Source organism: Oncorhynchus clarkii, chromosome 18, assembly GCF_045791955.1.
Source record: "Oncorhynchus clarkii lewisi isolate Uvic-CL-2024 chromosome 18, UVic_Ocla_1.0, whole genome shotgun sequence".
Taxonomy (NCBI): Eukaryota; Metazoa; Chordata; class Actinopteri; order Salmoniformes; family Salmonidae; genus Oncorhynchus; species Oncorhynchus clarkii.
This window is the reverse complement of record NC_092164.1, coordinates 68,963,267-68,979,075: the sequence shown is the minus strand read 5'-3', so window position 1 is coordinate 68,979,075 and position 15,809 is coordinate 68,963,267. Positions and strand designations below refer to the sequence as shown.

The 15,809-nt window shown below is 46.6% G+C and overlaps 1 protein-coding gene across 1 annotated transcript in view; it reads right to left on the bottom strand.

The window, feature by feature from the left end:
* The window catches only part of LOC139373878 (protein spire homolog 1-like), a 107,882-nt gene extending 92,450 nt beyond the window's left edge, over window positions 1–15,432 (bottom strand). Inside the window, exons 1-2 of the mRNA XM_071114973.1 lie at window positions 14,940–15,432; window positions 197–228 (exon numbers count right to left, since the gene is read on the bottom strand). Of these exons, the coding sequence (XP_070971074.1) occupies window positions 197–228; window positions 14,940–15,261 (354 nt within the window). The 5' untranslated portion in view covers window positions 15,262–15,432. The remainder of the gene's footprint in view (window positions 1–196; window positions 229–14,939) is intronic.
* Between the last annotated feature and the right edge of the window lie 377 nt (window positions 15,433–15,809).

Below are 15,809 nucleotides of genomic sequence, written 5' to 3'. Positions count from 1 at the left end.
AGTGCTTTTATTCAGTGTTATTAAACCATAGAAACATGACTGTTCATTGGCTCATCGGAGTAACCAGTACTCCTTGATGGCGAACAAATTCAAGCTTGGTTTCTAAAGCACCCTTAAAACAATGGAAACATGGTTAATTCTCTACCAGTAGAAACCTTATCTGACAAACCAAAACAGTCCTTGACGTGTAACTCACCTCTAAGGACGTGTTGGGAGGTCTGTATTTATCTGGAAAGAGAAAAGAAAAGTGTTAGCCAAATATGCATCACTACATACACACACACACACACACACACACACACAACCACTGCAGCATCACTACATACACACATACCCTACCACTGCAGCATCACTACATACACACATACCCTACCACTGCAGCATCACTACATACACACATACCCTACCACTGCAGCATCACTACATACACACATACCCTACCACTGCAGCATCACTACATACACACATACCCTACCACTGCAGCATCACTACATACACACATACCCTACCACTGCAGCATCACTACATACACACATACCCTACCACTGCAGCATCACTACATACACACATACCCTACCACTGCAGCATCACTACATACACACATACCCTACCACTGCAGCATCACTACATACACACATACCCTACCACTGCAGCATCACTACATACACACATACCCTACCACTGCAGCATCACTACATACACACATACCCTACCACTTCAGCATCACTACATACACACATACCCTACCACTGCAGCATCACTACATACACACATACCCTACCACTGCAGCATCACTACATACACACATACCCTACCACTGCAGCATCACTACATACACACATACCCTACCACTTCAGCATCACTACATACACACATACCCTACCACTGCAGCATCACTACATACACACATACCCTACCACTGCAGCATCACTACATACACACATACCCTACCACTGCAGCATCACTACATACACACATACCCTACCACTGCAGCATCACTACATACACACATACCCTACCACTGCAGCATCACTACATACACACATACCCTACCACTGCAGCATCACTACATACACACATACCCTACCACTTCAGCATCACTACATACACACATACCCTACCACTGCAGCATCACTACATACACACATACCCTACCACTGCAGCATCACTACATACACACATACCCTACCACCGCAGCATCACTACATACACACATACCCTACCACTGCAGCATCACTACATACACACATACCCTACCACTGCAGCATCACTACATACACACATACCCTACCACTGCAGCATCACTACATACACACATACCCTACCACCGCAGCATCACTACATACACACATACCCTACCACTGCAGCATCACTACATACACACATACCCTACCACTGCAGCATCACTACATACACACATACCCTACCACTGCAGCATCACTACATACACACATACCCTACCACTGCAGCATCACTACATACACACATACCCTACCACTGCAGCATCACTACATACACACATACCCTACCACCGCAGCATCACTACATACTAGAGGTCGGCCGATTAATCGGAATGGACGATTAATTAGGGCCGATTTCAAGTTTTCATAACAATCGGAAATCGGTATTTTTGGACGGCAATTTTTTTTTTTTACACCTTTATTTAACTAGGCAAGTCAGTTAAGAACAAATTATTATTTTCAATGACGGCCTAGGAACAGTGGGTTAACTGCCTTGTTCAGGGGCAGAACGACAGATTTGTACCTTGTCAGCTCGGGGGATCAAATCTTGCAACCTTACAGTTAACTAGTCCAACGCAATAATGACCTGCCTCTCTCTCGTTGCACTCCACAAGGAGACTGACTGTTACGCGAATGCAGTAAGCCAAGGTAAGTTGCTAGCTAGCATTAAACTTATCTTATAAAGAACAATCAATCATAAATCACTAGTTAACTACACATGGTTGATGATATTACTAGATATTATCTAGCGTGTCCTGTGTTGCATATAATCTGACTGTAGGCAGAAGCAGGCGCTTTCGTGCGTTTTGCCAGCAGCTCTTCCTTGTGTCAAGTATTGCGCTGTTTATGACTTCAAGCCTATCAACTCCCGAGATGATGCTGGTGTAACTGAAGTGAAATGGCTGGCTAGTTAGCGTGCTAATAGCGTTTCAAACGTCACCGCATCATCATCATTACATACATACAGACAGCAGCATCACTACATACATGGAGAATAATACACTAACATACTGCTGTAGCACTAACTAATCTACGCTGACATACTGCTGTAGCACTAACTACTAACATACGGCTTTAGCAGTAATTACTCTACGCTAACATACTGCTGTAGCACTAACTACTCTACGCTAACATACTGCTGTAGCACTAACTACTCTACGCTAACATACTGCTGTAGCACTAACTACTCTACGCTAACATACTGCTGTAGCACTAACTACTCTACGCTAACATACTGCTGTAGCACTAACTACTCTACACTAACATACTGATGTAGCACTAACTACTCTACGCTAACATACTGCTGTAGCACTAACATACTGCTGTAGCACTAACTACTCTACGCTAACATACTGCTGTAGCACTAACTACTCTACACTAACATACTGCTGTAGCACTAACTACTCTACACTAACATACTGCTGTAGCACTAACAACTCTACGCTAACATACTGCATTAGCACTAACTACTCTACGCTAACATACTGCTGTAGCATTAACTACTCTACGCTAACATACTGCTGTAGCACTAACTACTCTACGCTAACATACTGCTGTAGCATTAACTACTCTACGCTAACATACTGCTGTAGCATTAACTACTCTACGCTAACATACTGCTGTAGCACTAACTACTCTACACTAACATACGGCTGTAGCACTAACTACTCTACACTAACATACTGCTGTAGCATTAACATACTGCTGTAGCACTAACTACTCTACGCTAACATACGGCTGTAGCACTAACTACTCTACGCTAACATACGGCTGTAGCACTAACTACTCTACACTAACATACTGCTGTAGCACTAACATACTGCTGTAGCACTAACTACTCTACACTAACATACTGCTGTAGCACTAACTATTCTACACTAACATACTGCTGTAGCACTAACTACTCTACACTAACATACTGCTGTAGCATTAACATACTGCTATAGCATTAACAACTCTACGCTAACATACTGCTATAGCATTAACAACTCTACGCTAACATACTGCTCTAGCACTATCTACTCTACACTAACATACTGCTGTAGCACTATCTACTCTACACTAACATACAGCTGTAGCACTAACTATTCTACACTAACATACTGCTGTAGCACTAACTACTCTACACTAACATACTGCTCTAGCACTATCTACTCAACACTAACATACTGCTGTAGCACTATCTACTCTACACTAACATACTGCTGTAGCACTATCTACTCTACACTAACATACTGCTGTAGCACTATCTACTCTACACTAACATACTGATGTAGCACTATCTACTCTACACTAACATACTGCTGTAGCACTAACTACTCTACACTAACATACTGCTGTAGCACTAACTACTCTACACTAACATACTGCTGTAGCACTAACTATTCTACGCTAACATACTGCTCTAGCACTATCTACTCTACACTAACATACTGCTGTAGCACTAACTACTCTACGCTAACATACTGCTGTAGCACTAACTATTCTACACTAACATACTGCTGTAGCACTATCTACTCTACACTAACATACTGCTGTAGCACTATCTACTCTACACTAACATACTGCTGTAGCACTAACTACTCTACACTAACATACTGCTGTAGCACTAACTACTCTACGCTAACATACTGCTGTAGCACTAACTACTCTACGCTAACATACTGCTGTAGCACTAACATACTGCTGTAGCACTAACTACTAACACGGCTGTAGCACTAACTACTCTACGCTAACATACTGCTGTAGCACTAACTACTCTACGCTAACATACTGCTGTAGCACTAACATACTGCTGTAGCACTAACTACTAACACGGCTGTAGCACTAACTACTCTACGCTAACATACTGCTGTAGCATTAACTACTCTACGCTAACATACTGCTGTAGCACTAACTACTCTACACTAACATACTGCTGTAGCATTAACATACTGCTATAGCATTAACAACTCTACGCTAACATACTGCTCTAGCACTAACTACTCTACATAACATACTGCTGTAGCACTATCTATTCTACACTAACATACTGCTGTAGCATTAACATACTGCTGTAGCACTATCTACTCTACACTAACATACTGCTGTAGCACTATCTACTCTACGCTAACATACTGCTGTAGCACTAACTATTCTACGCTAACATACTGCTGTAGCATTAACATACTGCTGTAGCACTATCTACTCTACACTAACATACTGCTTTAGCACTATCTACTCTACACTAACATACTGCTGTAGCACTAACTATTCTACATGGAGAATACTACACTACCCATGAAAAGGAAACCGGTCTCAAAGCTGTGTTCATCAGATCCTCAATAACTTCTCAATTAAATAATTTCTCCAACTGCAGCAGCTTAGCAAATAAATATAAAATAAAGCCAAAATCAAGACTGAATCACCTTGAACTATTCAGGCTGCAAATGACCTCGGCTCAGAGTAAAGGACCTTGCCTTACGATTTATAGTGGAAGACACTATACCACACACACAGTCCTGAACAAGAGAGAACACACACGCACACGCGCACACACACACACACACACAGTCCTGAACAAGAGAACACAGGCCATCTGTTAGCTGGAGACATGACGCCAGTGCCCCCCCACTCTCCTTCTCCCTCCCCCTCTCTCTTCATCTCCTTCTCCCTCTCCCTCCTTCTACCTCCCTCCCCCTCCATCTCCTACCTGCCCCTCTCTCTTCATCTCCTTCTACCTCCCCCTCTCTCTTCATCTCCTTCTACCTCCCCCTCCCCCTCATCTCCTTCTACCTCCCCCTCCCCCTATTCATCTCCTACCTCCCCCTCCCCCTCTCTCTCTTCATCTCCTTCTACCTCCCACACCATCTCCATCTACCTCCCCCTCCCCCTCCATCTCCTTCTGCCTCCCCCTCCCCCTCCTTCTACCTCCCCCTCCTTCTACCTCCCCCTCCCACCTCCCCCTCCTTCTACCTCCCCCTCCATCTCCTTCTACCTCCCCCTCCATCTCCATCTACCCCCCCTCCATCTACCTCCCCCTCCATCTCCTTCTACCTCCCCCTCCATCTCCTTGTACCTCCCCCTCCTACATCCCTCCATCTCCTTCTACCTCCCCCTCCATCTCCATCTAACCCCCCCTCCATCTCCTTCTACCTCCCCCTCCATCTCCTTGTACCTCCCCCTCCTACCTCCCCATCCCCCTTCTACATCCCTCCATATCCTTGTACCTCCCCCTCCATCTACCTCCCCCTCCATCTCCTTCTACCTCCCCCTCCATCTATCTCCCCCTCCCTCTCCTTCTACCTCCCCCTCCATCTCCTCCTACCTCCCTCCATCTCCTTGTACCTCCCCCTCCATCTCCATCTCCTTCTACCTCCCCCTCCATCTACCTCCCCCTCCATCTCCTTCTACCTCCCCCTCCATCTCCTTCTACCTCCCCCTCCATCTCCTTCTACCTCCCCCTCTCTCTTCATCGCCTTCTACCTCCCCCTCCATCTCCTTCTATTTCCCCCTCCTTCTACCTCCCCCTCCATCTCCATCTCCTTCCACCTCCCCCTCCTTCCACCTCCCCCTCCATCTCCTACCTCCCCCTCCATCTCCTACCTCCATCTTCTACCTCCATCTTCTACCTCCCCCTCCATCTCCTACCTCCATCTTCTACCTCCCCCTCCATCTCCTTCCACCTCCCCCTCCATCTCCTTCCACCTCCCCCTCCATCTCCTTCCACCTCCCCCTCCTTCCACCCCCTCCATCTCCTACCTCCCCCTCCATCTTCTACCTCCATCTCCTTCATCTTCTACCTCCATCTCCTTCATCTTCTACCTCCATCTCCATCATCTTCTACCTCCATCTCCATCTCTCTTCATTTCCTTCTACCTCCCCCTCCATCTCCTTCTACCTCCCCCTCCTTCTGCCTCCCCCTCATTCTACCTCCTCCTCCATCTCCTTCCACCTCCCCCTCCATCTCCTTCCACCTCCATCTCCTTCCACCTCTCCCTCCCTCCTTCCCCTCCATCTCCTACCTCCCCCTTCATCTTCTACCTCCATCTCCTTCATCTTCTACCTCCATCTCCTTCTACCTATCTCTCCATCTCCTTCTACCTCCCCCTCCTACCTCCCCCTCCATCTCCTACCTCCCCCTCCTTCATCTCCCGCCCCCTCTCTCTTCATCTCCTTCTACCTCCCCCTCCATATCCTTCTACCTCCCCCTCCATCTCCTTCTACCTCCCCCTCCATCTCCTTCTACCTCCCCCCTCCCCCTCCTTCTACCTCCCCCTCCATCTCCTTCTCCCTCCATCTACCTCTCTCTTCATCTCCTACCTACCTCCCCCTCCTACCTCCCCCTCCTTCATCTCCCGCCCCCTCTCTCTTCATCTCCTTCTACCTCCCCCTCCATATCCTTCTACCTCCCCCTCCATATCCTTCTACCTCCCCCTCCATATCCTTCTACCTCCCCTTCTCTCTTCATCTCCCCCTCCATCTCCTACCTCCCCCTCCTACCTCCATCTACCTCCCCCTCCATATCCTTCTACCTCCCCCTCCATATCCTTCTACCTCCCCCTCCATATCCTTCTACCTCCCCTTCTCTCTTCATCTCCCCCTCCATCTCCTACCTCCTTCTACCTCCCCCTCCATATCATTCTACCTCCCCCTCATTCTACCTCCATCTACCTCCCCCTCCATCTCCTACCTCCCCCTCCATCTACCTCTCTCTTTATCTCCTTCTACCTCCCCCTCCCTCTTCCCTCCATCTCCTTCTACCTCCCCCTCCATCTCCTTCTGCCTCCCTCTTCATCTCCTTCTGCCTCCCCCTCTCTCTTCATCTCCCTCCCCCTCCATCTCCTACCTCCCCCTCTCTCTTCATCTCCCCCCCCCTCAATCCCCCTCCTTCTACCTCCCCCTCCTGCTAGCTCTTCTCACCCCTACCCTTCTCTTCTCTTAAACCACAGTGGGTATTCAGACACTGCTGTAGATGCAGCAATGAGGGGGAGTGAGAGCCATTTTCATTCTACAGATTGATCTTTAGTGCAGCTATATGTATGCATTAATTGCGTCACTAGAGCCAGACATACTGAAACAATCTCCAAGGTTGATTTGTCCAATTCCTTCTGGCCTGAATCAGAATGCAAAATCAAATCAAATGTATTGATATAGCCCTTCGTACATCAGCTGATATCTCAAAGTGCTGTACAGAAACACAGCCTAAAACCCTAAACAGCAAGCAATGCAGGTGTAGAAGCACGGTGCGAATGCAAATGCCTTCTACTGTCTGAAAGATAGGCCCTTGCTGCGACAGTCAGTATGTCATTGTTCAGACAAGTCTAAAGAGCAGTGTCATTGATCAGATAGGTCTAAGCACTGGTTGCCTGGGTGACCGTCAGACTTTGCTCTATTCCCCAGGGCTAACAGACTATGGGTTACATAACCATAACCACCTGAACTAGCTGACACTCTGCTCTGGTAGTAACCTCCTGAACTAGCCAACACTCTGGTCTGGTAGTAACTTCCTGAACTAGCCAACACTCTGGTCTGGTAGTAGCCTCCTGAACTAGCTAACACTCTGGTCTGGTAGTAACCTCCTGAACTAGCCAACGCTCTGCTCTGCTCTGGTAGTAACCTCCTGAACTAGCTAACGATCTGGTCTGGTAGTAATCTCCTGAACTAGCTAACGATCTGGTATGGTCTGGTAGTAACCTCCTGAACTAGCTAACGATCTGGTCTGGTAGTAACCTCCTGAACTAGCTAACGCTCTGCTCTGGTAGTAACCTCCTGAACGAGCTAATGCTCTGGTCTGGTAGTAACCTCCTGAACTAGCCAACGCTCTGCTCTGGTAGTAACCTCCTGAACTAGCTAACACTCTGCTCTAGTAGTAACCTCCTGAACTAGCTAACGATCTGGTCTGGTAGTTACCTCCTGAACTAGCTAACACTCTGCTCTGGTCTGGTAGTAACCTCCTGAACTAGCCAACACTCTGCTCGGGTCTGGTAGTAACCTCCTGAACTAGCTAACGCTCTGGTCTGGTAGTTACCTCCTGAACTAGCCAACGCTCTGCTAGTAACCTCCTGAACTAGCTAACACTCTGGTCTGGTAGTAACCTCCTGAACTAGCCAACGCTCTGCTCTGCTCTGGTAGTAACCTCCTGAACTAGCTAACGCTCTGGTCTGGTAGTAACCTCCTGAACTAGCCAATGCTCTGCTCTGCTCTGGTAGTAACCTCCTGAACTAGCCAACGCTCTGCTCTGGTAGTAACCTCCTGAACTAGCCAACACTCTGCTCTGGTAGTAACCTCCTGAACTAGCCAACGCTCTGCTCTGGTAGTAATCTCCTGAACTAGCTAACACTCTGCTATGGTCTGGTCTGGTAGTAACCTCCTGAACTAGCTAGCGCTAGGCATCTGCCTAATAAACCTCACGTCTTTCTCATCTTGACATAATCAGCGGCAGGACAAGCAGACGTTCCTTGCCAAAATACCTCACTCAGGCTCTGATTCAGTCAAAAGGGAAGGTTGTTTTTCATGTTCTGATGCCTGGTCTTATGAAAGGTGTCTAAAGCACACTTAGAGACTGTGCTCTGGACGTGACATTACGTAGGTTTGACAACCCAAAAGACAACAGAAACCAGCCGGTGTCACATTATGTCTCACTAGCTAATGGCCTCTAGTGTTGTGTATCAACAGGGGGAGAGAGTGGAGGTTGTGTGTGTGGCAGAGGGGGGAACAGTGCAAACAGGAAAACAAGCCCAGTGCCAGAGGTGGATGGTTCCACCTCAAAAAGCACAAGAGGATTTCCACACTCACAAAGCCCAAATTTAAAATTGATTACAATTGACACAAAACACCCCATGTCAAATTGGAGTAGTTTGTTTACATTTTTACACATTTAAAACTGAAAATGTCATATTTAAAGTTTAAATGTCTCAAGTCAATAATTATTCAAGCCCTTTGTTATGGCAAGCCTAAATTAATTGAGGAAAATGTTGCTTAACAAGTCACATAAGTTGCATGGACTCACTGTGTGAAAGTGTTTGACATGATTTTTGAACGACTACCTCATCTCTGTACCCCACTCATAAAGATAATTGTAAGGTCCCTCAGTCGAGCAGTGAATTTCAAAACACAGACTCAACCACAAAGACCAGGGAAGTTTTCAAATGCCTCGTAAAGGGCACCTATTGGTACAGTAGATGGGTAAAAAATGAAAAAATTAAGTGAGTATCCCTTTGAGCATGGTGAAGTTATAAATTAGACTTTGAATGGTGCATCACTAACTCAGTTGTCAGAGAGGAAAGAAAACCTTTCTGGATTTCACCATGACTTTAAAAAAAAACAGTGACAGTTCAATGGCTGTGATTGAGCCCCACTGTGAAGTCATAAAACCTAGGGGTCAAACAGGGAAATGGTTCCAAATGTTTTTCTACCATTCATTTTACCTGAAGGGAATTTTAGTAAACACTTGTGTAGGCTTACCTTGGCGTGACGTTTTGATACCCATGTAAATTGATAACCATTGTTGTGTTCGGTGGGTTCCTGCCTGTACTAGACTAGTTGTTCTCGGGCTTACTACTTCGCAATGTAGACCGTGGTGGTTAGCTAGCTGGGCTAGTTAGTTATTTTAGCCTGCTAGACAGCCTAGCCAGTTAACTTTAGCTGGCTAAGACAACTGTGCATACTCCGGTAACATCATTTGACAACTGGTTAGATGGTGTTATGCATTTCCAAAACTTTGGTTTACTTTAATGTAGCTGTAAGCTAGGCATTGATAGCAACTGGCCGACTCATGCAGTGCTACCTAACGTTAGCAGGCCAGTAGGGCTAACGTTAGCAGGATAGTTGGCTAGCAACCTTGCAAGCGGATTTGTAACAATAAATTCATGAAATATTTACTTGTAAATTGGTATAAATTTACATTGAAACCAGTAGTCACGAGCGCAAACGATTTGATTTAAAAGTTATTTCTGTTGGAGTTTGGCTTGCCGGGTCCAGCATATTACATCACACACCGCTGGCTTGCCGGTCCAGCATATTACACCACACACCGCTGGCTTGCCGGGTCCAGCATATTACACCACACACCGCTGGCTTGCCGGGTCCAGCATATTACATCACACACCGCTGGCTTGCCGGTCCAGCATATTACATCACACACCGCTGGCTTGCCGGGTCCAGCATATTACACCACACACCGCTGGCTTGCCGGGTCCAGCATATTACACCACACACCGCTGGCTTGCCGGGTCCAGCATATTACACCACACACCGCTGGCTTGCCGGGTCCAGCATATTACACCACACACCGCTGGCTTGCCGGTCCAGCATATTACACCACACACCGCTGGCTTGCCGGGTCCAGCATATTACACCACACACCGCTGGCTTGCCGGGTCCAGCATATTACACCACACACCGCTGGCTTGCCGGGTCCAGCATATTACATCACACACCGCTGGCTTGCCGGGTCCAGCATATTACATCACACACCGCTGGCTTGCCGGGTCCAGCATATTACATCACACACCGCTGGCTTGCCGGGTCCAGCATATTACACCACACACCGCTGGCTTGCCGGGTCCAGCATATTACACCACACACCGCTGGCTTGCCGGGTCCAGCATATTACACCACACACCGCTGGCTTGCCGGGTCCAGCATATTACACCACACACCGCTGGCTTGCCGGGTCCAGCATATTACACCACACACCGCTGGCTTGCCGGGTCCAGCATATTACACCACACACCGCTGGCTTGCCGGGTCCAGCATATTACACCACACACCGCTGGCTTGCCGGGTCCAGCATATTACACCACACACCGCTGGCTTGCCGGGTCCAGCATATTACACCACACACCGCTGGCTTGCCGGGTCCAGCATATTACACCACACACCGCTGGCTTGCCGGGTCCAGCATATTACATCACACACCGCTGGCTTGCCGGGTCCAGCATATTACACCACACACCGCTGGCTTGCCGGGTCCAGCATATTACACCACACACCGCTGGCTTGCCGGGTCCAGCATATTACATCACACACCGCTGGCTTGCCGGGTCCAGCATATTACACCACACACCGCTGGCTTGCCGGGTCCAGCATATTACACCACACACCGCTGGCTTGCCGGGTCCAGCATATTACACCACACACCGCTGGCTTGCCGGGTCCAGCATATTACACCACACACCGCTGGCTTGCCGGGTCCAGCATATTACATCACACACCGCTGGCTTGCCGGGTCCAGCATATTACACCACACACCGCTGGCTTGCCGGGTCCAGCATATTACACCACACACCGCTGGCTTGCCGGGTCCAGCATATTACACCACACACCGCTGGCTTGCCGGGTCCAGCATATTACATCACACACCGCTGGCTTGCCGGGTCCAGCATATTACATCACACACCGCAAATATTTGTTTTAGGGTGTTACGTCGGCATTCTGATCAGTTTTATGTAATAAAAATAAAAAAGTTACATCACTTTGCATTGAGACGTTAGGATGTAAATCCATATGTGGTTATGTTTATGCTACCTACACTAACTAGCTTTATGTCGAGCCGGCAGAAGAAGAAAAAGAAAGAAACGTATACAGTCCTAATAAAATAAATCCACCAGCATTTTACAAATTTGGGACAATTTAGGACATTGCACACTGCATTCAGCGAAGGGTGTGCAACATCCTAAGTTCTCAGAAAACTGATTTTTAAATCATGGTAGAGACTCCGATGACCTCTGGGACTCCAAAGACACCACAATTCAAGTCCTCCATCACCCAGTCATTCAAATGTAGGAACTGGTTCTTCCAGTCTGACCCCTGCTGCTGTCTCTGGCTCCACACCCACCCCTGCCAAAATACCTAACTGCAGACCTGAATGTACCTTAGGGCCAAAAGAGCACAACAGGGAGGCATCGTTGTACACTGTGCCACAAGACATCTCCCATCACTTGCACTAGTTGTGCTGTTACCGTCTACTTCACAGCAGAAATAGACTGCTATGGGACTTGGCATCAGCAGCACAATCTTGTTTAGAGGACAGTGGGTGTTCTAAATACTCTAACAAGAATTGTTTCACTTTGTGTGGTTTGCGCACCTATGGCATTAGATCAGTGGTGGCTGCTAACTTGGCCCTTATCTGCCCGAGTGGCGCAGCGGTCTAACACGGAACCCAAACCGGCTGCGCGCGTGCACCATCATGCATAAATGTATTTTGTCCCCCGACACCAAACGCGGTCACGACACGCAGGTTAAATATATCAAAACAAACTCTGAACCAATTCTATTAATTTGGGGACAGGTTGAAAAGCATGTAACATTTATGGCAATTTAGCTTGTTAGCTTATTTGTCCCATTTAGCTAGCTTGCTGTTGCTAGATAATGTTTATATCCCCGGACAAATTTAGTTGTTATTTTACATGAAATGCACAAGGTCCTCTACTCCACCAATTAATCCACACATAAAATGGCCAACAGAATTGTTTCTAGTCATCTCTTCCTTCCAGGCTTTTTCTTCTCTTGAGTTTATATTGCGATTAGCAACTTTCATAAATTAGGTGTATTACCACCACCGACTTCGTTCGTTTCAGTCACCCGCGTGGGTATACCCAATGAGGAGATGGCACGTGGGTACCTGCTTCTATAAACCAATGACAAGACGTGAGAGGCAGGACTTGCAGCGCGATCTGCGTCAGAAATAGAACTGATTTCTATTTTAGCCCTTGGCAACGCAGACGCTCGTTGCTGCGTGCGAGCAGCGTGGGTGCAATAATTGAATAACAGATTTCTGAATGTATTTTGCAGCGCACAAAGCAATCTGTGTGGTCAGCCTGTAAGGCACTGCATCTCAGTGCAAGAGGCTTCACTACAGACACCCTGGTCGCGTCTCTTATTAGTACCTTTTATGTAGGGAAGCTAATGATCCATCATGTATGACATTCCTGGGAGTGTGTAAACTAAAACTATACTATAGAGAACATAGCATGTTTCTATGTACTGTACTTAAATCGCCCACATTTGGGACACTTCATACTAAATATTATGTAGCGCTCTCATTCTTGAATGTATCAGTCTGAAACTTGGCACACACACACCGTTGCTCTGTTGTGGACAACAAATTATCCACAGCTTCCTCTCTCTATGTATGGCCTTCTTTTGCATTTCAAAAGATGATGCAACAGATCTATTGTGTTATATTCTCCTACATTCATTTCACATTTCCACAAACTTCAAAGTGTTTCCTTTCAAATGGTACCAATAATATGCATATCCTTGCTTCAGGTCCTCAGCTACAGGCAGTTAGAATTGGGTATGTCATTCTAGGTGGAAATTGAGATGAAGGGTCGTATCCAGAAGAGTTTGGAGGAGAATGATGCCTTACAACCTGAATGGAGGAAGCTTTTTGTAAGAGGTCGTCCACGGACACAAGTGTATTGATAGTACAGACCTAGCGACCGTTATCAGCTGCCTGGGCAAAATAAATATATACGGTGCCTAAAGAAAGTATTCATACCCCTTGACTTACTCTACATTATCTCCTCTGCTTAGCTCTATTCTGTTCCTTTTTATTAAAAAAAACAACTCCCTAGTCCTTCCTGATGACAAGTACACCCATAATAGGATGCAGCCACCACTTACCCTGATTCAGATGACCATCCTACCCATGCTATATTACATAGACATAATTTATAGATCGTCAGGTAAGGGTTCTCTCGAGCAGCTAGATGTTCTTTACCAGTCGGCCATCAGATTTTCCACCAATGCTCCTTATAGGACACATCACTGCACTCTATACTCTTCTGTAAACTGGTCATCTCTGTATACCCATTGCAAAACCCACTGGTTGCTTATTTATAAAACCCTCTTAGGCCTCACTCCCCTCTCCACACACACACACACACACACACACAACACCAGTTCTGCCAGTCACATTCTGTTAAAGGTCCCCAAAGCACACACATCCCTGGGTCGCTCCTCTTTTCAGTTCGCTGCAGCTAACGACTGGAACAAGCTGAAAAAAAACTCAAACTGGACAGTTTTATTTCAACCTATTCATTCAAAGACTCGATCATAGACACTCTTACTGACAGTTGTGGCTGCCTTGCGTGATGTATTGTTGTCTCTACCTTCTTGCCCTTTGTGCTGTTGTCTGTGCCCAATAATGTTTGTACCATGTACTGCTGCCATGTTGTGCTGCTGCCATGCGGTGAGGTGCTGTGTTGATGCCATGCGGTGCGGTGCTGTCATGTGGTGTTGCTGCCATGCCATGTTGCGGTCTTAGGTCTTATTATGTAGTGTTGTGGTGTCTCTCCTCATGATGCGTTTTGTCATATTTTTAATCCCAGCCCCCGTCCCGCGCAGGAGGCCTTTTGGTAGGCCATCATTGTAAATAAGAATGTGTTCTTAACTGACTTGCGTAACAAAATGCATTGCAGGTCTGTAAACCAATTCAACACATGGCAGAAATAAACAATATGGCCACTCTGGTTGGTGCAGGATGTCTCCAAACGCTTGTCCTTGGGTGCGAGAGGAAAGTATAGCTTTTATTATCACCACGGATTCTGGAATTATAAATACAAATATTTTTGTATCCAATGGAAATGTATCCTAATCACTTAGATATTTTCACCTTAGGTAATAATGCAAATAGTGGACCCTAGATAGTAATCAAAAAAGGCTAGTAGGACCAAAATGTATGAATATTTTGACAGACATTGTGTTGTTTACCTTCGCTGTCTTGGTGGTGCAATTGAACTGTTCCATCTCTCAGAATCCGTACATCGCCAGGTCCTTCAATTCTTCTCGTCAAATCCCCAACAGATGAGACAGAAGTCTGGGAATTTCTCCTGCGGTGTTTCCGAGCCAAAGTTCTGCAACATTGGTAACAAACAGCCCATGCCTGCTCTTCGTTGATCGGCTGGCTGTACAACGATAAAATCTCCTCCAAGGAAAGATCCTCCGCTCCATCGGCGATATCCATGTTCAAGTCCCAGGAGTAGAGATACTGGTCAACGCGGCTATATTGGAGAAGCGTTGGTGAGATTAACATTCCGTCCCCGGCCGTCAGGCCATCTTCACACCATAATATTATATCCACGTAAATAATGTCAGTTCTCGAGAGAAAAAATATATAGATGTATGAGAAACGCGTCTTGATACTGAAAAATAGATTGTTACGGCCGTGTTCCTCAACCGTCTCTCATCCACTGATTTCACGTACAGGGGTTTATTATGGCCGCCAACAGAGAGGAAGAGAAGCGAGAGGATTTACTCCGCTCTGTTTCCGTGAGCTAAAACCTACGAGAGTGTCGAATTACGTGAGGCTTATTTGATCGAATATACATTTCGTAATGTCTGTTACAGATGTACTGATATAAGTGGGTGCACGTGACATTTCGGAAACTTTAAGAAAAACGACTCAGTTCGCACGCATGTCTACCCTCTCAGTGGCTACAATGGGCCCACCTGATCTCACTTGTCTTCACTAATTGAGGACATGTAGTTTGAGCGGTCCCTCGGCTTTCTTGTCAATATAATAGATCATCTTTGACGCCGATGATGGCATGTGCCGCATGGTCTCAGAGCCTACCATTTAGA